This window comes from Chinchilla lanigera, unplaced genomic scaffold, assembly GCF_000276665.1.
Source record: "Chinchilla lanigera isolate Chin_1 unplaced genomic scaffold, ChiLan1.0 scaffold00090, whole genome shotgun sequence".
In the NCBI taxonomy this organism is placed as follows: Eukaryota; Metazoa; Chordata; class Mammalia; order Rodentia; family Chinchillidae; genus Chinchilla; species Chinchilla lanigera.
Genome location: NW_004955491.1, coordinates 6,605,107 through 6,628,497, shown reverse-complemented (window position 1 = coordinate 6,628,497; position 23,391 = coordinate 6,605,107). Strand labels below are relative to the sequence as shown.

At 48.1% G+C, this 23,391-nt stretch overlaps 1 protein-coding gene across 5 annotated transcripts in view; it reads left to right on the top strand.

Moving 5' to 3' along the window:
• Window positions 1–23,391, top strand: part of Xrcc2 (X-ray repair complementing defective repair in Chinese hamster cells 2) — a 49,968-nt gene that overhangs the window by 913 nt on the left and 25,664 nt on the right. The window contains exons 1-2 of one of the 5 annotated variants that reach the window (XR_001231241.1): window positions 7,199–7,581; window positions 9,062–9,143. The exons of 2 other annotated variants lie outside the window; for them this stretch is intronic. Coding sequence is in view for 1 of the 3 variants with exons in the window: in XM_005404847.2 (XP_005404904.1) it covers window positions 9,062–9,143 (82 nt within the window). In the remaining 2 variants the exon portion in view is untranslated. Of the gene's footprint in view, window positions 1–7,198; window positions 7,582–7,785; window positions 7,869–9,061; window positions 9,144–23,391 lie in introns of those variants that run through there. 2 more of the 5 variants (XR_001231242.1, XM_005404847.2) reach the window with 2 other exon arrangements.

The window sequence follows — 23,391 nt, the reverse complement described above, 5'->3', positions numbered from 1 at the left end:
CTCACAACGATCCTCCTGCCTCAGCCTCCCGAGGGCTGGGGTTGCAGGCGTGCACCACCACACCCAGCGCTTTTTTGTTTCTAACTAACCCTGCCATGTTTATTAAAGAAACATGTTTGTGACAGAAAATCCCAATAATACTAAAATGCAAAGCAAGAAGCTCTCATTCCCATTGTCATTTCCCAAGGAGAACTGTGCGAATATTTGTGGTCTTCCTGAAATTTATTTGTTTGTTTGTTTGTTTGTTTACTTATTGTGGTGCGGGGGATAGAGTGCCCAGGGCCTTTGCACAGAGCTGCGTACCCAACCCTTTTTATTTTCTGTTTTGAGATAGGGTCTTGCTAAGCTGCTAACTTGCCTAGGCTAGACTTGCGCTTGCAGTCCTCCTGTCCCAGTCTCCAAGAGTGCTGGGAATACAAATGTGTGCCACCAGGCCTGGCTTTCAGAAATTTTCTAATGACACCTTTTGGGGGCCAGAATGGAGAATAATGAACTTGAAGTTCGGAGACCCTGGTTCTAGTTGTGTCTTTACCCAAAACAAGCTGTGTGATTTGGTACAAGTCGTTAGACCTTGCTTCTGCTTTGTACAGTGAAGATGGAAGATGCTTCCTTGGTTCCTTTTCAGCTCGGGTTCTAGGGGGTGGTTTCCTACACTTTGTGGTCTTTGCACTAGACACATTATCTGAATAGTAAACATTATAAATAGTGATAAGGATTACTGGTTTGCTTGGAAAGGATGGAGGCTGGGTGTGTGGCACATGTTTGTAATCTCAGCACTTGAGAGGCTGAGGCAGGAGGATTGCTGCAGGTTCAAGACCATTGTGGGCTATTGTGAGTTTAAGACCAGCCTGAACTACATAGGGAGACCCTGTCTCAAAAAAAAATAGAGACAGAAGGGACAGACAGAAAGCCAGCTTGTTTTCCAGAAGTAAGTATTAGGTAAGACAATATTTAGTATTTATTTAAAAATGGTAATTTACCAGGCATGGTGATGCATATCTGTAATCCCAGTACTCAGGAGGCTGAGAGAGAAGGATTGCAAGTCTGAGTCCAGCCTGAGCTATATAACAAATTCCAGGCCAGACTGGACTACAGAGTAAGACCTTGTCTAAAAAAGAAAACAAGTAAAAATAGTAATTGGTGTTTGTGTGCAATCACAGACTTTTAAAACACTGCTTATTCCCTTCTCACCCAGAATAGAATCCATGCTCTATCATTACAGTTATTTCTCTATAAAAGCCATCAATTTCCTTGGCCTCTTTTTGCCTGTAACTTGCTTAACCTAAGCATGGTTAAACTGTCTGCTCTCATTTTTCTGCCCACTCAGCTAGCTAATACTAGGCAAAAGTCACAGGCAGACTGATTTCATTTTAAATTTATAATCTTCAACTTAAAATGTGAACCAAGTCCAGCCATATTTTCCTAGGAACTCACTTCCTACAGAACACGTCTTCTAGTCCACACGTCGCCCCGGATTGCAGGTGTGCATGTTTCATTTTCATCCTGACGTAGCTGTAGGTATGTGTAGTGGGCATCTCAGACTTAGCGCGCTCATCCCTGACTGCATCCAGAATCCTGGGAAACTAAGGAGCATGTGTTAGAAAAGAGCGTCACAACCAGGTGGCCCCATGGCGCACATCTGTAATCCCAGCACTTGGGAGGCTGAGGCAGAAGGACAGAGTTTGAGGCCAGCCTGGACTACACAGCAAACCCTGTCAGTAGTGTGCATTTTATTTTATTTTATTTTTGGTGATTTTTCCAGTACTGGGAATCGAACTCACGACGTTGCGCTTGCCAGGCAGGCGCTGTGCCACTGAGCTAAATCCCCAGCCCCTGTAGTGTGCATTTTAATGAGTATGACAACTATAACATTATAAAGTAAATACCTTTTTTTGGTAATATATTAGCATATTTGAGGTGAAGTGGTTTAGAGGAAAAATACAAAGATAAGTTTGACAGCATTCAGAAATCTAGGTAGAGGTGCTGATTGTTTTTCAAAATGAACAACAGGGAGAAGGTAAATATGCCCTAAACTGACATGTTGGTGTCCCGCCACGCACTTGGGTGACACCCTCACCCAAGCCGGCCACTTCTCCGGTCTTCACCACTTGTTAGAGGCCAGCTTCATCCTGCCGGTGACAGAGGTCAAACACCACGGAGGCATCCTCCGATCCACCCAGCTGTCGCGTCCTGGATTGCTCATACGTTCAGAGTACGTCAGGGTCAGACCGGTCCCCTCTTCACTGCGGCCAGGCCCGGTCACCAGCAGCTGTTTTACTGTAGTAGCCGCCTCACCGATCTCTGCCCCCAGCCCCTCCTCTCACCCCGAGGTGCTTCCCACAGAGCATCCAGAGCCACCCATTTTAAGCGCGAGCAGAGCCGGTGGCATACCCCCACTTTCCAGTGACTCAGGAGGCTGAGGCAGGAGGATTGCATATTCAAGGCCAGCCTGAGTAATTTAGCTAGCCCTGACTTAAAAAAGGCTTGGGGAAGCTGGGGATTTAGCTCAGCAGCAAAGAGCCTGCCTGGCAAGCTCAAGGTCATGAGCTCGGTTCCCGGTACCGGAGAAAAACCAAAAAAAAAAAATCAAAAAAGGCTTGGGATGTAGCTCAGTGGCCGAGTGTTGGCCTCACATGCGTGAGGTCCTGGCTTTAATTCCCAGTGCTGCAAACACACAGAAAACCAAAAATATAAGCAGACCGTATCGCTCAAAGCTTTCAGAGGCAAAACGCATCATTTCATGATTTGCCCTTCAAGCCCAGGATTTGATCTCTGCTCTCACCTCCTGCCTCTTCGACCTTGTACCTGCTCTGTGACTGTCCCATACGCTCTTGGCTCCGTGGCCCTGGCTGTGCCCTGTGCAGACTGCTGTCCCTCAGGCATTCCCCAGGCTCCCTTCCTCCGGCTCCGGGTTCTGCCCAGAGGCCAGCTCCTGCGAGCGGCCTTTCCTGACCATGCAGCGTGAAGCAGGCCTTCCTCTGCGGTCTTCATCCCTTTGCCCTGCTGGTGCGCCTGCTGCTGCTGCTGAGCCCTAAACACCCAGCACTGCGCGTCAGTGGCCCCGGCCTGTCACCGCCAGTGAGTGTGCAGGAGGGCAGACGTGGCTGCTGGGCTTGCTCCTTTCCCGCGGCGCCCACACTTACCCCACGGTGAGAACTCAGGTATTAACGGGTTGGATTTCACGCCGTTCGCCCCTTTCCTCTCCCTGCATCTTTCTACCTTGCCTCGTGTGTCATTAAGAAAATACAAGAATTTTCTTTTTTGAACCAGGAATTGAACTCAGGACCTTGCACTTGCCAGGCAGGCGCTGTGCTGCTGAGCTGTATCCCTGGCCTAAGAAATTTTGTTGTATACTGCATATGTATACTAATAAAAGGTGAGGGCCGGGCGTGGTGGCACAGGCCTGTAATTCCAGCACTCAGGAGACTGAGGCAGGAGGATCGTTGCGAGTCTGAGACCAGCCTGGGCTATGTAAGTGAGCTCAAGGCCAGGCTGAACAGCATAGCGAGACCCTGTCTCCCAAAAAAAAAAAAAAAATTTTCCTCTCATCTTTCTGTTAACTGATTTCTGGTTTGTTTCCTTCAGAAAATATACTGTGTATGGTTTTAGTTCTCTTACATTTGTTTTGGTGGGTTTTATGGCCCAAGGTACTATCTTTTTTTTTTTTTTTTTTTTTGATACTGTCTATCTTAATGAATTTGTTCCCTGGGTGCTTGAAAGACTTGTGTATTCTGGTATTAGGTGCATGTGTGTGAATTTGAGCCTATTGGTGGAATGTGTTCAGATCTTCTGTGTTCTTGGTGATTTTCTATTTAATAGGCATTGTTTGAACTGGAGATTGTTTTTTTTCGGGTTTTTTGTTTTTTTTTGGTACTGGGAATCAAACTCTGCCTTGTGCTTGCCAGGCAGGTGCTTGTGCCACTGAGCTATATCCTTGGCCCCATGAACTGGAGATTGGATCCAGGGTCTGTGCACCGAGCTACATCCCCAGTGCACACCCCCTTTAAGTTTTTGAGACAGGGTCTAGTTCAGTTATCCAGGATGCACTCCAGTGTGCAGTCCTCCTGCCTCAGCTTCCCAGAGTGCTGGATTTAGAGGGGCATGCTACGACCCTGGGCTTTCTGTGGTAGTGGTTTTATCAGGTGCTGAGGGGTGGAGGCTGAAGTTCCAAATATAATTGTGTATTTGTCTGCTTCTCTTTTGGCTCTGTTTTGCCTCATGTGTTTTGAGACTGCTGCTTGATATGTACACATTAAAGATGATTATGTCTTCCTGTGGATTGATCCTTTAATCGTTACGTAGTGGTCCCCTCTCTAGTAATTTCGCTTTGAAGTCTGTGTTATTAAACATTAATAGGGCAGTTCCTGCTTTTTCATCAGGTCTGTATTGGTAATAATATATGTGCTGGTGTTCTGAATCCCTTTCTCTAAAAATAGAGGAATAATTTTCTCCTAAGAAAGGGCAGCCTCTCCCTCTCTGTCTGTGGCATGGATTGCACCCCATCCCTTCCAGGGGACATCACTCCTGCAGTTAGTCTCACTCCCGCAGGCATCATCCGTTCAGTCTTTTCTGTCGGCACCCAGCCGAAAGTGAGCGAGAACAGGCCTGAGGAGAACCCCTGGGCCTCACGGCGGAGCCTGCCTCTGCGTCTTACCTCCTCGGCCCTTCTTGGCGCACTGAGTTCTGGCTTCTCTCCACCTCTTTCCCCACGCGCTCCTGCCAGGAGTGTCCCTTCTACGCCCTGCTCAGCCTGGCACTCCCAGCTTTACTTGGGGTTTCTGTTTGGGTTTTGTGTGTGGTTTCATTTTGTTGGTTTTGTTTTTGAGTGTTGTCGTTGTTTCACTTTTGTGAGACAAGGTCTGATAATTATAGGCCTTGAACTTTCGATCCTCCTGGCTCAGCCTCCTGAGTGCTAGGATTACAAGAGTGTGCTGCTACTTCTGGCTGCATGCACTCAGGACTCTTAAGGGCCTGCGCCTGTCAATTGTCAGCCTGGAGGAACAGAGGAGGACGTTTGCTTCATGTAGGAGAGCTAGCAGCGAGGCGGGGCGCAGCAGCGCGTGTCCAGTTCCCGCTTTACAGCTGCCATCCTGACACTTTGCCCTGGGGGAGCGCGCGCAGCGGCAGCGTGTGTCCGCGCATGTGCAGTAGCAGAGCGCCGCTGCGGCTTCGCTGTGGTGCCCTCTGGCCCCTTGCTGGGAACGTGCGTCTGGTTTCTGTTTCAGTCTCGGTGCAGTTCTGCAGTGGAGTCGGTATGGCTTCCTCTTGAGATCGTGAGTGCACGCTTAGTGGGATGTCTGATTTGTGAATCTGCTTAAATTTAGTTATTTACTTATGTTTTTGTCTTTTTGAGGGTCTCGCTGTGCAGTTCAGGCTGGCCGTGAGCTCACTTTGTAGCCCGGACTGGTCTCGAACTCACAAGGATCCTCCTGCCTCAGCCTCCCGAGTGCTGGGATTACAGACGTGCGCCACCACGCCAGGCTAATCTGCTTAAATTTAAACTTTAACCCTCAGAAATAGAAATTAGTGCCACTTAGTTGGTATGTGACACTTTTTGCGAGACTTGTTAGGTATTTATGTGGTTTTCTTTTCATCTTATAGGATGATTGCTTTTAAAGTGATTGGAAAGACGGCCCTTCTGGGGATGTACTTAGCGACAATGGAACTTAACCACACAGTGTTGGAGTAACAGGTGTTTTTTCCGTACAATTTAGGCAGATGCTTTATTCAAGAGCCAAGCCTAGTTCTGTGCCCTGAAGGGCTAATTTTCAGAGTGGCTGAGGAGTTCTAATTTCACATGTGATTTTAGGACTCCTAAAAACTTTAGGGTATTTTAAGGAATATCGTGCTTAAAGGCTAAACTCCACATTGACCACATACATGTGTGGCAACAGCCTCTTCACCTGGCTTTCCTATTCATTCTAGTTGTTTTCTTAATTTTTTATTTATTTTTGTCTTTTTGAGACAGGGTTTCACTTCTCAGTTCAAGCTGGGCTTGAGCTCATTTTGTAGCCCAGGCTGGGCTCGCACTCACAACAACCCTCCTGCCTCAGCCTCCCGAGTGCTGGGATTACAGGCGTGCGCCACCACGCTCGGCTGTCCTCTCCATTCTTTAGCTGGTCCCTCCTGCCTGCTCATCTCCAGTCTTACCGAGAGTTGCTGCTTCTGCCCAGCGCGAGCACTGTGTTTGGACGCGGGCGGGTGGAGACCCCTCTCCTTCCCAGTGTTCCCATGCAGGTGAGGGGCCTGGCTGGGAATGTGCTCTCACGAGGCCCTGAACGGACAGAGGCCTAAGCCGTAGGGAAGTGAGTTGAGGGATTTTTCATTTGTTTTTTTAACGCTCTCCTCCTGTGAGCCCAGGGGAGCGGCGGCTCTCCCTTAGGTGTCTGTGAACTGTTGCAACGTTTGGCTTAGTAGACGTCCACTGGGTTCTTTCCTGTACCAATATGTACCAGTGTTCCAATATGCTGTTCCGTTGACATCTGGGAGACATCTGTCCTCGCAGAGATGGGTAGTTGGAGAAAGGAGTATGTCCATCTTTTCAGACAATTGTGGCTGTTCTTTTTTGATATGATAGAAGAACTTCACAAGTAGTAGATTTTCTAAAGGTGAATTGCAGTGTGAGGTACAAAATTGTCTTTTCATACGTTCGAATCTGTTGGTCCGTCTTACACTTTGTATAACTCTTCCTCAAGCGTGACGTCGTGTTACGCATTGGTCCTTTGGAGATCTGGCTCCCTGAGTGACCTAGCCGGCGTTAGGCAGCTCCTGCATGGGAAGATCCTTATCCCAGATAAGGGATCTTCAGGATCTGGCCTGGGACTGTGAGGCCGCCCCTTGCCTTCTCGCCTCCTGTCCTCCCTCCCGGGACCCTTGAGGGACTGAGCTGGGTGCGGGCCGCTCCCCTCAGCATTTACTCAGCCGGGCTCCGCGCCGACCTCTTTGGTGCTGCTTTGCCGCCTTCCTGGGTGTCCTTCAGCCCCGTCAGGGGGACATCGGACGTGAACCGCCCCACAGCCCCGTCAGGTCCAGTGAGTCCCGAGCAGCACTCCAGGAGCTCACTGCGAACTGCTGAGCTTCCTGTGGTCTACGCAGCAGGGGCTGGAGACTGAGACCGGCCTCGGGAGACCCACAGTGGGTCTGCGTCCAGCAGAGTTCCAGGGGAGCGTCCCCCTGTCCTTCCAGGGCGGGCGTGGGCGGGCCGAGTTGTCCCAGCAACAGTGTGTGAGAACAGCGGGCTGTCGTCGGAGTGGGGCCCTGCCGTGCAGACCTGGTTAGCAGCCCGCACCGTTGCCCTCGGCCTGTAGTCCTTGGCAGTCAGCCTAGCACCGTGTGAGCAGAGGCCCTCCGTAAATCCCATTCTCACGGGGCCGTGGTCCAGGGTTGAAGACGGCCTTTACCAGGACAGTGGGAGGATTCACAGATCACCTGCCGGAGCCAAGGGTAGCGGCCAGACGTTTTGGGCAAGGTTGAAATTACAGTGTGCTTGGCGTGTCATCCAAGGACTGTTTCACAAGCGTTCCTAGGAGTCTTGATTTCCTGAAACAGAACGCTCTTGGGTAAAAGGAGTTGGCTTCTGTGGTAAGTGTGGGGTGTGAGGAACGCAGTGGGGCCTTGCTCGACCGAGCTGGGCGCCGGCTGAGTCACCCACTGCGCTTTTCTGTCCTCTGGAAACGTGAACCAGAGGAATAAGGCAGTCGTCGTCCTGGTAGTTTAAACGTTTTCTGGAGATAGTTCTGGGTGGGGTTTGCTCTCTGTACTTCGCCTTGCCTTGTTTCGTGATGTGATTTTATCTGGAGGACACAGACCTAGCTGGCAGGTCCAGGGAGGCAGGTCACCGTCCCCGGCTCGTGTCTCGCTGAGCACAGGTAGGTGTGTTGGTATTTGTAGGTACTGAGGGATGTGCCTTGTACCCAGTACAGTTCCACAAGTGTTGGTTGGAATCACACGAAGAGCCTTCTCATTACTTCCGTAAATCCTTCTCCAGTGTTTGTCTCAATTTTTTTTTAAAGTCAATAAAAAAAAAATGGCTCTTTCTTGCTGTTCGTGATGTGCTCTGTTTTTCGTTTGCTGTGTAGATTAGTTGTCAGATCTGTGCTGATGCCCTAGAAATTTGAAAATCAGCTTTGGTTACATTTCCTTTGTTGACCTTTAAATCATCAGTTCTTGCTCATCCCATCTACTCCTGTCGCTGCAGTGCAGGCCCTCGTCCTCCAGATCAGTGTGACGGACTCCAGCCTTCTGTCCTTACCCGGTGTCACTCCCTGCCCTGTCTCTGAGGAGCCGCCTGGACAGTGCGTTGTGAAGGCGGAGAGTAACAATGTGTACTCACACGGTGGCTCTGCGGGAGCGGTGTTGTAACACGTTTCGTCCTCAGGGTGGAACACCCGAGGCCCAGAGAGGTGACCCAGCAGGGAGGCTCTGGAGTACCGATGTCCATCGTAGCTTTTGCGACTGCTTCCTGCTGTCAGCTGCAGAACCAAAGCCAGGCTTCTGCACAGAGCGCCGGAGGCCTTTCCTCCTCTGATTCTGCGCTCTGTAGACATCACTGTTTCCTGCCTGTTGGATGCCGCAGGTCTCACAGTGTAAATCTGTGTGCACGCACACATCACTGTTTGCACGCACAGCCTGCGTGGCTTCCACTGTCTGTCTCGCAGGCCTGGTCCACTTGCTGCGCCCTCTGCACCTGACCTTCCTACTTTCTTCCTTGTTAGCTCCCCTGTAGGTAGACTCAGGCAAACTGTAGCAGAGAAGGACGAGAGGTGCAGTCAGTTCAGGGAGAAGGGTAATCACACAGTACACCGAAGGAGACGTTTTTCAGTTTGCACAGTACATCCCAAAAGTAACTGTTCCTTCAGCGGCACAGACTCTTCTATCACAGCAGTGTTGGGTGCATACAAGTGAGAATAAATGAATGTGATGTTTGTCTAAAGGTGCATTTCTTGTTTTATATTTCCCTACAAATCCTCACGATTATAGAGTTTTGGAAAATTGTATAAATGTGGATTTCTCAGACTTTGCTTTAGGTAATGAGTTTTCCTTCTCTCTTTTCTTTGGTAAGCTCCTTGCCCGGCTTGAAGGGAGAAGTTCCTTGAAAGAAATTGAACCAAATCTGTTTGCTGATGAAGATTCACCTGTGCATGGTAAAAATACATCTTCAAATCATAGAGTATCGTAACTTTTATGAACAAATTTTTCTGCACGTGTACACATACAAACATGCTCCTCACAAAAGGCTCTATAAGTCAGACTGCAATTTTAAAAACGAGCATCATAGCGAAGGCCTGACAGGTTTGAGCTTATGCACCGTAACTTGGTAAATTTGGTTTTGTTTTGGTTTGGTTTTTTGGAGATAGAGTCTCATTATGTAGCCCAGGCCGGCCTGAACTCTCAGTGATCATCCTTCCTCAGCCTTCTGAGTGCTGTGACTACAGGTGTGCGCCATCTGGCTTTGTGCAGTAACTTTAGAGTGTACATTGTGTGTGTGCAGAAGATCTTCAGAGTATACACTGACCTCCCTCTTTTTTCCTCAACACAAAAATTTTTTATCTTGTTTTTATATTTTAAAATAGGGTCTTGCCTCAGCCTCCTGAGTGCTGGGACTACAAGCATGCACCACCATGTCCTGCTTGTTATTATGTTTTTTTAAGTATTGTTTTTCTTTAGAAGTTTATAGAATTACAAGAAAGTCCTTAGGTACCCACTTGTTCTTTTGTTATTTGTACAGCGGGAATAATACTTGTTCTATTGGAACTTCTACACTAGGAAGAACTTACAAAGAAAATAGTGTGCATAGGTGGTTTTTGTTTCTTTTTGTTGTTGTTTTTTGGAGACAGTGTCTCATTATGCAGTTCAGGCTGGTCTTGAGCTCACTTTGTAGCCCAGGCTGGTCTCGAACTTGCAACAATCCGCCTGCCTCAGCCTCCCCAGTGCTGAGATTGCAGGGGTGCGTCACCACGCCCAGCCCTTCTTTTACTCTTTATCCTGTCCAGTCTACAAGCCTTTTGGTTGGTTCCACTCACACCCAGGGTGGGTCTTCCTTCTTCTCACTCACTCCATCATCCACACCCAGATCTATACTTAACCAATCAGTGGATTGATTTAGTATCATGTGCATGAGGTTTTGTAGTGGAGGGGTGATCTTACATGTCTTTTACCTAGCCATAACACCCATGATTATAGCAGTACAATTCGTAATAGCTAAATCTTAGAAGTAGCCCATATGTCCATCAACAGATGAATGAACGAGAAAATGTGGTATTTACATCTATTTATATATTCTTAACCATATACACAGAAAGTCTTTAGTCTCTAATATTAACTTCTATCTTAAAAATCTCTTTTCTTTTATAACAGTGTAGCAATTTTAAATCTCTTTTAAATCTCTACTTTTTACAAAGTATCTCTTTGTTTTCAACCTGTTTAGGACAGAATCCTAAAGCATGTGCGTTGTAGGTGGCCTGCAGTTGCATCATGGGTTTTGTTTTTTGTTTTTGTTTTTCATTCCATTTTCCCAGTCTCTGCCTTTTGATTGGACACTTTAACCCATTTATAATTAGTGTAATTACTGATGGAATGAAGTTAATGACATTGTTTTTCTGTCTTGTGTGTGTCTTGGGTCTTACCTGTGTCCCTGTTCTCCCTCTTCTGACGTGAGTATTTGGCAGTGCACTGTTTTAACTCCTCTGTCGTTCTCTTCATGATTTTTTGTTTTGTTTTTAACTATTTCCCTAATAATTGCTCTGGGGTTACAGTTAACATCTTAAATTATACAATGTAGTTGTAATTTCAATGGTTTATAAAGACTTTACTACCATATAGATCTATTCCTCTATTTCCTTTGTGGTATTACCGATCGTATCTTCACATGTATGCCTGTCAACACATTTAATGTTACCACACAGTTGCAATAATTAAATTAGTAATAGTTATTTCTTAAATCAAATAGATGGAAAAAGTTACAAACATAAAACATTTCTATACTTCTTTGGTATTTATCTCTGGGGCTACACTTACCTGTGTTCTCTTCCTCGTCTCGTTTTGAGTGACTCTGCTGTGCTTCCGTTCAGCCTGAGGGACCGGGTTCCCTGGGGCATTGCTTGCACAGCAGATCTGCCAGCTCCAAATCCCCCCCACCAGCGATGCACCTTTAGAGCTTTCAGTGATACAGGCAGCCCGCTGTGGCATGTGTGCCGTGGGTTCACCACCACTGCCCTCAGCTGTCAGTAACTTACAGGTGAATTCTGACAAAAATATTAGACAGAAGCACTGAGCTTTGCATTCCCTCTAGAGAAAAGTCTGTCATTAAGGTGAACCTTGTGAAACAGACACTAACATGCTAAAAAATCAAGGTTTGTAGCACTACTTCTACCTCAGAAAATTTATCATAGAAACTTTGAAAAACACCACCATGTTTAGTCACCAATAAAGCGTTTACTTAAGACAGCTGTGGACCTGCAGCTGTAGAGTGAGTTAGATGAGTACTCCTTTGGAGCAGTAGCAGATAGAAGACTTGGAGCGTATGGGTCAGTTATCAGAAATTGTTACAGGGAATCTTAAATTGAAGTAGTAAGATATGTAACTGTCGTACGTACATTTTAATGCTTTTTTGAGTAGTAGTTATTTACTACTATGTATAAATTAATACTTCCCTGATACTGTAATGGTTACAGTCTGAAAATTCAGCATATTATAAAATTAGTAGGCTGGTACCAAGATAATGTATTTTTTGGCTTTCCTTTTTTTCCCTTATTTTGGAGGAACTTTAAATTCCTAAGTCTTTCTGACAATCTGTTACTCCAGCTCCTATGGCATCTATTTGTAAGAGTGACTGTCAGGGCCAAGCCATCCAGATTTTCTGATTTAGTTTAAATTCTCACGTGCCATAGGGACTTTCTTTAGGACAAATTGTCACATTCAATACTTTGGCTGGACAAGGGTGGTACTTTTTGTAACAGCGCACAGAAACATATGTGATAGTGACTTCAAATTGACTCAAAAGAACCATGTCCTCTCTACAGCACATGATGTTTGAATGTGATTTTTTTATATTAATGATTAAACAGTGCGTGTTTATAAAATCACCAAAACTGATTTGAGTTATTTAACATATTTGTATGGAATTTAGTTCAAGGATTTTAGTGATAAAATTTGTGTTGGCACTTGCGAGTTTTACTTTCCCAGTTGTAAATGTCTTTCTAGTACATGGTTTGCTGTTAATTTCTAAAAGAAGAGAGTGTTGTTACCTGCATGTTAATCTTTTTTCTTTTTGAGACAGTCTCACTGTGCAGTTCAGGCTGGCCTTAAGCTCACTGCGTAGCCCAAGTTGCTCTTGAACTCGCAGCGCTCCTCCTGCCTCAGTGCATCGGGTGCTGGGATTACAGGTGTCCACCACCAAGCCTGGCTTGCAAATTAATCTTTTTTTTTTGGTTTTTAGTCTTTGTTTTTTTCCCAGTACCGGGAACCGACCTCACGACCTTGCACTTGCCAGGCAGACGCTGTGCCGCTGAGCTAGACCCCCAGCCCCTTCAGATTAATCTTTTACCCTTAAATTTCTTTGCTTCATTTTCACGCATGCCAACACAGGGTTAACAAATCCGTGTGCTTGCCTCAGCTGTGTCATAGCTGATGAATGTAGAAATCTTTGTTAAACTGTTTAGGCCAGGGCTTTCAATACTGCGTTTAAGTAATGATGAAAGATACTTACCCTCACCCCACCCCTCCGCCACTTTAAGAAAGTATTTGGCAGTTTTCACTGTTTTTTGATTCTGAGAAGTCCACAGATACCAGGGATCTTTCACAGTTACTTTCTGAGCAGTTTTATGCTTTTTTTCCCCCATTCTGCACATTTTATTACTTTTATTTTATTTATTTATCTATGTATCTACCTATCTATCTATTTACCTTTTTGAGACAGGGTCTCTCTGTGCAGTTCAGGCTGGCCTTCAACTCACTTTGTAGCCCAGGCTGGTCTCAAACTCGCAACGATCCTCCTGCCTCAGCTTCCCAAGTGCTGGGATTATAGGCGTGCACCACCACGCCTGGCTATTGTATTGTTTTTAATTTTCTTGCAGTACACAGTAACTGCATTTATTGTGGGGAGTCTTTGCATGTGCGGAACCCATGTGCTGATCTTGTTCCTTCCCCTCCCGTCACTTCCCGCTCTCTCCCTTGATCCCCTGCCTGTTTGGTGTATTTCAGTATACCTGCTACCAAAGCAAGCACCTTCTTCCTATTTGAAAAAGTTCTATTTCCATGTTTCTTGTGTTCTTTTTTGCAGATTCTCCCCCATCGCTTGAATTTTGTGCATTTCTTTTACTGCAAGGTCCCCTCCCTTTTTTCCTAGAATTTGTTACATTTCCTCTATGATGGTCATTTCACCCTCCAGCTAGTTTCTTTTTATGACTGTTGCGTTGTTTAACCTTTAAAATGATGGGGCTGGGGATTTAGCTCAGCTGCACAGTGCCTTCCATGGCAAGCGCGAGGTCGTGAGTTCGGTTCTTGGTACCAGAAAGCAAAGAAACAAACAAACAAACAAACAAACAAAAATACCATAACCTTTAAAATGATGAATCGCATCCTGTGATTCCCTATGGGAAGGAGGAGGGTCATAGTTCGAGCCCCGGCAAAGCAGCTTACACCGTCAGAAAATGAAACATACATAAATAGTCCCCACTTCACAGAGCCGACTGCGCACACAAACCACCAGTGAAGGTGAGCCGTGCTGCCTGCTTGCTGGTCGCTCGTGTTTGAGCACGTCCTGCAGTCTGGCTTCTGTCTGTGCTCTGCACTCGACAGTAGTCACAGTGCTTTGTCACTCTCTTCTGAGGATCGTGACACTTGTTTCCAAAAGTATTATTTACGTGAAATGCGCTTTGCAGACTGCAGATTTCCTGCTCTAAGGTCACCCTCCGGCGGCTGGATGGTCTTGCCCTCCCCCTTTTCCTCTCCCTTGACTTTCTGCTGGACTGACCATTCAGCAGTTTCTTTCTCGTGAGACCTTTTGTCCCCTGCGGTGTGTTCCCTCCTTACCTTTCCTGGGTTTTTGTTTTTTGGGTTTTTTCCTTTTGAGACGGTTCACTATGCAGTTCAGGCTGGCCTTGAGAGCTCACTTTGTAGCCCAGGCTGGTCTCCAACTCACAACAGTCCTCCTGTCTCAGCCTCCCACGTGTGGGGATTACACGGCTACGCCACCATGCCTCTTGTGTCAGTCATGGTCTACTAGAGAAACAGATGTAACACAAGACATACAAATGTACGAGAAGTGACAAGTTGGGCTTACAGTGGTCAGCCACAGAGTTGGACGAGGAAGCGTGCAGAGGGTGTCTGCACACTGGAGACTGAAGAGCCCAGCCCCGGGCCAGGAGCTCACTGCAGGGTCCGTGCAAGTCCACATCAGCAGGCTGATGGGTGTGCGACAGAATGCTGAAGAATCTGTGACAAAGGCCAAGAGCCAGCACCGGAAGGCTGAAGTGTCCCAGGCGGAAGCCAAACAGTCTGCACCAGAAGCCAGGAGAGGACCAAGCCGAAGGCAAAGACGAGCTCCTCGGGAGGACCAGCCATCAGTCCTTTCTCAATTCCCTTTTTTGATGCAGCCTACCCGCCCTGGGGGGGTGTCCTCTACACCCCCACCATCTCTGTGCCCTCCTCTTTTTTTTTTCCTTTTTGAGACAGGGTCTTGCTGTGCAGTTCAGACTGGCCTTCAGCTCGCTTTGTAGCCCAGGCTGGCCTCGAACTCGCAACAATCCTCCTGCCCCAGCCTCCCGAGTGCTGGGATTATAGGCGTGCTCCACCACACCCGGCTCATGCCTTCCTTTGCAGGAGCTCAGGGTGTACACAGTGAGCACCCTGGCCCCCTGCAGAGTCACGTAGCTAACCTTCTAAACTTCTCAAGTTGACATGACAACATCCCAAACCAGGAAGGGCGTGTCCTTCTCCACAGGATGTAGAGGGGCTGTGTTACTTAGTTAAGCTTCCAGACTCCTCCAGGTGGCACGGCGTATGAGACATAACACCCAGTTTCAACCCTTGTTACTTTTCACTTCTGTGTCCTCCACTGCCCTGGTTGGATCTGTTCTTCATCTGAGGGCCGGACCCAACCATCGGAGACAGTTTCTGTTTCCTCACTGTCTGTTCGTGTGGATAGCTCCAGGGTCCTCTCTCCAGCCCCATCTCTTCAGACTGTCTTGAATGTTAAGTCCTAGTGGCTGTAAGATGCTTTTAACTTTGGACTCCTAGAGATACATCAGAACCATGCTGGTTTGAGAGCTAATTTGGGGTTATTTTCTCCTTTTATTTAACACATAATAGTATATATTTATGGTGTGTAGAGTGCTGTGACACGTATGTCCGGTCGTGGTGACTCACATTTCCACAAACGTTTGTCCTCTCTTGTGTTGGGAAGACTCGAAGTCTTCTGGTTGTTCTGAAATACACAGTAGATCACTGTTAACGGTGGTCGCCTCAGCGTGGTACAGACACTGGGACCTGGTCTTCTGTGTGACCATGTGTTTGTAGCTGTTCACTGGCCTTTGGCTTCCCTTCTCCCTTTTCCCTCCTGGACTCTGGAACCCACTGTGCTGCTGGGCGCTGCACACAGGCTCTCGCTCGGCGTTTCTTGCCCAGCCTGATGAGCATCTGCCTTCTCTGGCTAGCTGTTCATTTGAGATGGGGTCTTGCCAGGTTGTCCAGACGGACCTGAGCTCGTGCCCCTCCTCACAGGGCGTGCTATGTGCCTGGCTTCTGCCCTGTGCTGCGGGATTGCGTCTGACCTTCCATGAGTGAGCTCTTTGCGTGTTTACCTCTGTGCTGGGCTTCCTCATTTAATATCCTCTGTGCTCACCATGTTGCCACAGCAAACTAATTCCTGCCAGGGTATTTAAGTGAATTTTGTGAATTTCAAATCTTTATTTCATATATGTCTTCAGTGTGGGGTGCGGGGTGTGAGCAAAATACATGGTGAATGTTTAAATTTATTACAGTAAAGACACATTGCTATTTTTGTTTGTTTGGTTTTTTTCCGGTACCAGGAGTTGAACTCAACCTCGTGCTTGCCAGGCAGGCGCTGTACCGCTGAGCTAAATCCCCAGCCCCTAGACACATTGCTATTAATCTCCCTCAAATACTCCTCCTCGACTCAGGCACAGGGGACCATACCCCATCGTTCTTGCCACTTTTCTGAAGCAGTCCCGAAGTCCTCTTCCTGGCTACGAGGTGTGATCAGTAATACACTGAATGCTGCTGCCAGGTGCACCCAGCGGAAAGGCAGCTTGTGGAGAGCTGTGTCCTCAGGTGGGCGTGGTGGCTCACGCCTGTAATCCCAGCACTCGGGAGGCTGAGGCAGGAGGATCGTTGCGAGTTTGAGACCAGCCTGGGCTACAGAGTGAGCTCAAGGCCAGTTTACATTGCATAGCGAGGCCCTGTCTCAAAAAGACAAAAAGAAAAAAGAAAGCTGTGTCCTCAACACCTCCTTCACCGGCCTGGCACCGTGAGACATCTGGCTCTTCCCCAAAGTCAAAGTGGCCGTGAGAGACGAGCGCTTGGAAGCAGTTCAAGACACTGTGGCAGCCAGGAATGTACCCCCAAAGGCGCTCACGAAGGAAGTGTGTTTGACGGCAAGAGAGGGTTTAAGGGGGATTAACAGCAGTGTGTCTTTTGCTGTAATGCTCTTATTAAGAAGTTAGGCATTCACCGTATTTTTTGATCACACGACGTCCTTGTCAGCCTGTCTCTGCGATTTGCCTCCCGGGGTCCTGCTTGGCCTCTGGCTGGAGGCCTGCCCTGCGGCAGTCCGTGGGTGCTGCCTGCTCCTCGGGCTCTTGGGCCACACCTGGGTGTCAGCCCATCCTACCTCCGGGAGGAGCTGACACGTGCGCATGTGACTTTCCTACAAGGCGTTTCCTTCCCAAGCGCCTGTTCCCCAGCTGAAGAGGCCTTTAACCCTGGCCAGTGGGAACTACACTTGCATTCTTCAGCAGCCTCTCACGGGAATCTCTGGAAGAAAGTGCCTTCAGGAAGCAGGCGGAGAAGATGCCGTGCTGTGTGCTGGAATAGAAGGCCATCCGCACAGAAGTGATAGGGAGTAGAAGCCGCAGAAGACCAGCCAGCCGTTAGAGTGTGACTGAGGGGTGACAGGCCTCAGAGTCGGGATCCAGGAGCTGAAGGTCAGCTGCCCCGCCGAGCCCCTGGCGGCCACTTCCCGGGGAAAGGAGACAGATCTGCGCAGCTGTCTTTGGTCTTCCCGCCATGCCCCTGTGCGGTCCTGGGGCCTTGACTCCCTCTCAGCTGCTCAGCCTGCTCTTGCCCTTGGCGTTGGTGCTGCGTTCGCATTTCCTCGCCTGGTGCGGAGTTTGCGGTGGGGGGGAGGCTCTGCTGCGGCAGCTCCCCGCCCCGGCTGCGCTATGCCGAGCAGGAGAGGCCGCTTGAGTGCGGGCAGCTGTCACCTTAGTCCCTGTAGCACTTGGAGGAGACGGGGTCCCGCTGTCGGCCCACACTGCTCTCAAGCCGTCGGCTGCAGCTGGCTGCAGCTGTCTCCCTGCCTGCCGATGCTTTGTGCGGTGGTAGGGATGGAGCCTGGCTCTTAGCTTCTAATACGAGTGCTCAGGAGCAGTTGTTATGTGAAAATAGTTCAACTCCTTGAGGCCAGAATCATTTTTTAAAATTCTTTTTAATGTAAATTTAGAATTTTTAAATTGTATAAAATACTGTGGAAATTAGCTAAAGTTATATATACTATCTTTTTTTTTTTGATGACAGGGTCTCATTGTGTAGCTCAGGTTGGCCTTAATCTCACTATGGAGGAAATAAAGTACAACTGAATTCTTTTTTCTTTCTGTACCACGAATCTCACTCAAGACCTTGCACATACCAGGCAGGCGCTGCACCACTGAGCTATATCCCCAGCCCAAGTAACTGAATTCTTAGACTAGTTTGCTTGGGGCCTAAGAATCTGCTTTTAAGTTTTTTGTTTGTTTTGAGTTTTTTGTTTGAGACAGGGTCTCACTATGCAGTTCAGGCTGGCCTTGAACTCACTTTATAAACCAGGCTGGTCTGGAACTAGCAAGGATCCTCCTGCCTCAGCCTCCTGAGTGCTGGAATTGCAGGGGTGCACCACCACGCCCAGCCTGGACCCTTGCATTTAAAAGATGATGTTTCCAGTCCAGTGGTTCAACCGTAAGTTCATGATGATCAAATTACCAAGAATTGGAATGATAGCCTTGGGCATATGTTTTGAGAAGTTCTGGAAACAAGCTAATTACTTCAGGTGTTGTTTTATTTAGCTTGTTCTGCCCTTAACAGAAGTTATTAGAGGGCTGGGGATTTAGCTCAGCGGCACAGCGCAAGCACAAGATTGCAAGTTCAGTTCCCAATACCAGGAAAAAAAAAAGTTACTAGAACCTATATAGAAAAAGATTTGGAGTCTTTTAAAGTTCACAGCTGAGCATGGTGATGCACGCCTGTCATCCCAATACTTAGGAGGCTGAGGCAGGAGGATTGTAGCAAGTTCAAGTCTCAACTACGTAATGAGACCCTGTCTCAAAAAAACACATAATACATAATAAATAGGGTTGACAGAGCTGGGCATAGTGGCGCATGCCTGTAATCCCATCACTCAGGAAGCTGAGGCAGGAGGTTTGTTGCGAGTTGGAGACCAGCGTGGGATACAAAGTGAGCTCAAGGCCAGCCTGAACTGCATAGTGACACCCTGTCTCAAAAAGACAAAAATAGAGGGGCTGGGGATTTAGCTCAGCGGCACAGCACCTGCCTGGCAAGTGCAAGGTCGTGAGTTCAATTCCCGGTACCGGAAAAAGAAAAACAAGACAAAAATAAATAAGGTTGACAGTAGTTGACTTTAATTCATAGAGCTAGGACTGCAGTTGATACTGCAGCTGGACACCATTATGAGAGACGTGCCCGCAGCAGAGAGTGACCCGCGAGGCAGTGTCTGTGGAGGTGCTTGCAGCTGAGCTGCGCTCTGGCCCTCGTCATCCGTAACGCGTGAGACTGCCAAGTCCAGAGTCGTCAGGTGGAGGCGCAGCAGCATGAGACCCAGTCGAGGGACGCCCCTGCCCCCCGCGGGAAACAGGAGCCCCCAAGTGGCTGACCTGGAGGGGCCCGGCCCCGCGCCTTGCAAGTGGCACCGTGGCAGGCACACTTCACAGGTGCGGGGCACCGCCTGTCCCCCAGCCCCTCTGCCTTGGTGTGGCCAGGGAGCAGATGGGCGGAGATGCCCGGTAGGGCGCAGACGCGGAGTCTGCGGCGGTGTCGCCTTGTGTCTCAGTGGCTCCCGCTGTGTTGCCTGGCCACCCGCAGGGAAAGCTGAGAGCAGCCACGGACACACCACCCTCCCTGCAGCCCGGGTCTGCGCTGTAGGGAGGAGAGCGTGGGCGCTCAGCAGGCACCGGCAGCAGTGGGCCGCCCTGGGCGGCCACAGCCCCAGCCCCGGGAGCCTCCGGGCCCCTTCCACCGCCTCCGTAAGCCCCATCCTACTGCGCATCGCCGCTGACTCCTGACGGGGCCGTACTCGGCCTTCCCCACCCTGCCCGAGTGCGGGCGGTCGTCCCCAGCACCACAGAAACAAACAGTGCTGAAGGTGAGCCCCTTTCCTTACTTGTATTCCCTCGTACATGGAATGTCAAGCACTCAGTGAGTGTTTTAAAATGTTTAAAGTGTATTACAGTGACAGGCACATTGCTGTGATCCCCTGCAGAATCCCGCCCCTCACTTTACACACATCGGTCGATCCCGTCATTCTTTTTTTTTTTTTTTTTTTTTGTATTTTTGAGACAGGGTCTTGCTATGCAGTTCATGCTGGCCTTGAGCTCATTTTGTAGCCTAGGCTGGTCTGGAACTTGCAAGGATGCTCCTGCCTCAGCCTCCCAAGTGCTGGGATTATCAGTGTGTGCCATCACACACAGGGGCATGGTTTTTTTAGGCAAGGTCTCACTATGTAGTGCAGGCTGGCCTGGAACTCATGGCAGTTCTCCAGCCTCAGCCTCCCAAGTAATGGGATTACGTACAAGGTGTGCTGGGGTTATGGGTATGTGCCACCACACCCAGCTGGCTAATTGTAGCAAGTGGGCCACACGGTGAGTTACTGGCCAACCTAAACTATAAGGCAAGACCCTGTTTTAAGAATAAATATCCAGGCAGGGTGGCACATGCCTGTAATCCCACCACTCAGGAGGCCAGGGCAGGTGGATCATTATGAGTTTGAGGCCAGCCTGAGCTACAGAGAGAGCTCAAGGCCAGCCTGAACTGCATAATGAGACCCTGTCTCAAAGAGACAAAAAAAAAAAGAAAAAGAATAAATAAATAAGGTAAGGGGTGCATGCCTAATCCTAGCACTGGGGAGCCTAAGGCATGGGGATCACTTCAAGTTTGAGGCCAGCCTGGGCTACAAAGTGAGTTCAAGGCTAACCTGAACTGCGTAGTGAAACCTTGTGTCAAAAAAGACCAAAAAAACCAAAACCCTGTGGGTTCAATCCCCAGTACCACCCCACACACACATACACACAAACTCAGATGTTAGGGATTTTGCCCCTCAACATAATAACGCCCAAAATCCCAAATTCTCTAGCCCCATGCAAACATAACATGCTTCACTTATTCAACCTGCTTGTATTCAGCTGAGTTAGCCTCCTTCACTAAAGACTAGGATCAGAAATTTAGGCACTATTTTCAAGAAGTTGGCACCTTCAAATTGCCACAATTTGTAAGTTAAAATTCTTTTTTGACTGTTTGAGGAACAAATGTGGACACTGTTGCAAGTCTAAGCAAAAGAGAATTACAATACAAAGTTACCCGTAGCCCTGAGAGGAGGGCAGGTTCTGAAAACAAGGAGGCACAAGGACTGCTCAAGCCAGAAGCAGCAGCTGCTGCTGCCGGCAGCACTGCACACAACTGCAGGAACTCTGTCCTGCTGTCCCTTTGTCTTGAGTCACTTGCATGAGAGGCAAAGTCTTGGCCAGCAGCCTCTGTTGATTGGCCAATCTCAGGTCACATGGATGAGTCTGGGTTGCCAGGGAAAAAAGAAAGGAATGAGTTGCCCCTGAGGATACTCTTCCTTAGGGAAACAAGGAATTTGATGTTGACCGGGCAAAAATAACCTGATGTACGTATGAATAAAGTACCTTGGAAGCTAAGCTCTTTCTGATTAAAGATTTACAGAAGTAGCACTTGCCAGCTTCTTGCAAATTGGACATCAAATTTACAAAGTTCTGATGTAAAAAATAGGGTTTTAGTTTTTGTTTATGGTTTTTTGGTTTTTTGAGACAGGATCTTACTGTGTCATTCTGCCCAGCTTGAATTTGCTATATAGTCCAGGCTGGCTTCAAACTGGCAGCCATCTTCCTTCCTCAGCCTTCCAGGTGCTAAGATTACAAGCATCTGCCTCAGCACTGGGATAAAAACTAGGTGTTTTTTTGTTTGGTACCGGGAATCAAACTCATGACCTCACGCTTGCCAGGCAGGCACTTATGCCACTGAGCTATATTCCCAGCCCAAAACTAGGTTTTAAGGCTGCCTCGCAGTAGCAGCTGTTTTTGTTTTTGTTTTTTTTCCGGTACCGGAAATCAAACTCACAACCTTGCACTTGCCAGGCAGGCGTTGTGCTGCTGAGCCAAATCCCCCGTCCCCAGTAGCAGCTGTTTTAACGCTGCATTCTTAGTACCTCCTGCTCGCCATACATAAAATATCCCTGGTAGCCAGATGTGGTGGCCCATGCCTGTAATCTTACCACTCAGGAGGCTGAGGTGGGAGGATCTCCAGGAGTTTTAGGCCAGCCTGGACTACATACTGAATTCAAACCCAGGGGCTGGGGATTTAGCTCAGCGGCACAGCGCTTGCCTGGCAAGCACGAGGTCGTGCGTTCAATTCCCGGTAAGGGAAAAAAAACAAAAAAGAAAGACAGAATTCAAAGCCAGCCTGAACTACATAGTGAGACCCTGTTATCCAGGGGGAGGGGGGAAGGAATGGAAAGAAAAAGTTAGGTACAATGACACACAGCTATATGGAAATCTGAGGCAGAAGAATCACATGGGCAGTTGGGCAATAACCCATGGGTTCAATCCCCTGTATCAGAAAAGAAAGAAAGACAGAAAGACAGAAAGAAAGAAAGAAATAGAAAAAAAGGCCAGGCACGGTGGCGCACGCCTTGATCCCAGCACTCGGAAGGCTGAGACAGGAGGATCATTGGGAGTTTGAGACCAGCCTGGGCTACAAAGTAAGCTTAAGGCCAGCCTGAACTGCATAGTGAGACCCTGTCTCAAAAAGGCAAAAATAAATAAATAAATAAATAAATAAATATAAAAAGTAATCCCAGCACTCAGGAGGCTGAGGCAGGAGGATCCTTGTGAGTTTAAAACCAGCCTGGGCTACAAAGTGAGCTCAAGGCCAGCCTGAATTGTGTAGTGAGACACTGTCTCAAAAAGATTTTTTTAAAAAAGAGAGAAATTCCTAGTAATAAGAAACAAAAATAAAGAGAGTTAAAAACCTCACATGAGCTAGGATATTCAATTAGGAAACATCTTTTTTTCAACTGCCACCCAACAAACCTATATACTTTGTCCTTACACAACCCCAAGTCATTTACAATGAGTCTTCCCATTTGAAAAGGGGAAAGAAGCACAGATCCCATGTACGATACTAAGGAGCACCAAGCTTAAGCACGTTCGTCTCCAAATCAGGAACTGGAGTGTGATCTCTGCAGTGTCAAACTGAGTGTGAGAACTCAGGAAGCCGGAAACTGCGGTCACAGTAGCAGCTGTGAGGTCCAAGACTCTAAACAAGGCGCCAGGGGCCCCACAGAAACAGGCTGTCTTGGCCCTGGCCTGAGGTCTCTCCAGTCTGGGCTTGATGAAAAGTTCCTGAGCTCTGCAGGCCTTAACTGCTCTCTAAGCGAGGGGGAGGATAATTAAGTAGGAATTCCAATATATGTTCAGCATTTTGCATTGTTATAAAGAGAAATAGGAATGAGGTGAGAACATTTTTATTCTTGCCCTAGCCACTAAAAAGACTGATAAAGTCCACCTGGACCTCATCAAGGGCAAGGACTATGTGCTATTTTCCTTTGTCCCCCAGGAGCTCCAGCACCCAGCACCATTCCCTGTAACTTGGCCATCCTAATACATGTCTCTTGTAAGTTGAGACTTCTACCAGGCCAGAGATAAAAGACAAAGCTGGAGGGTTTTACACCCAAACACTAAAGGTATGGAATTAGAAAGAGGTTAATTAAATAAAGTCTAGCCGGGCGTGGTGGCACATGCCTGTAATCCCAGCACTCAGGAGGCTGAGGCAGGTGGATCATTGGGAGTTCGAGACCAGCCTGGGCTACAAAGTGAGCTCAAGGCCAACCTGAACTGCAGAGTGAGACCCTGTCTCAAAAAGACAAAA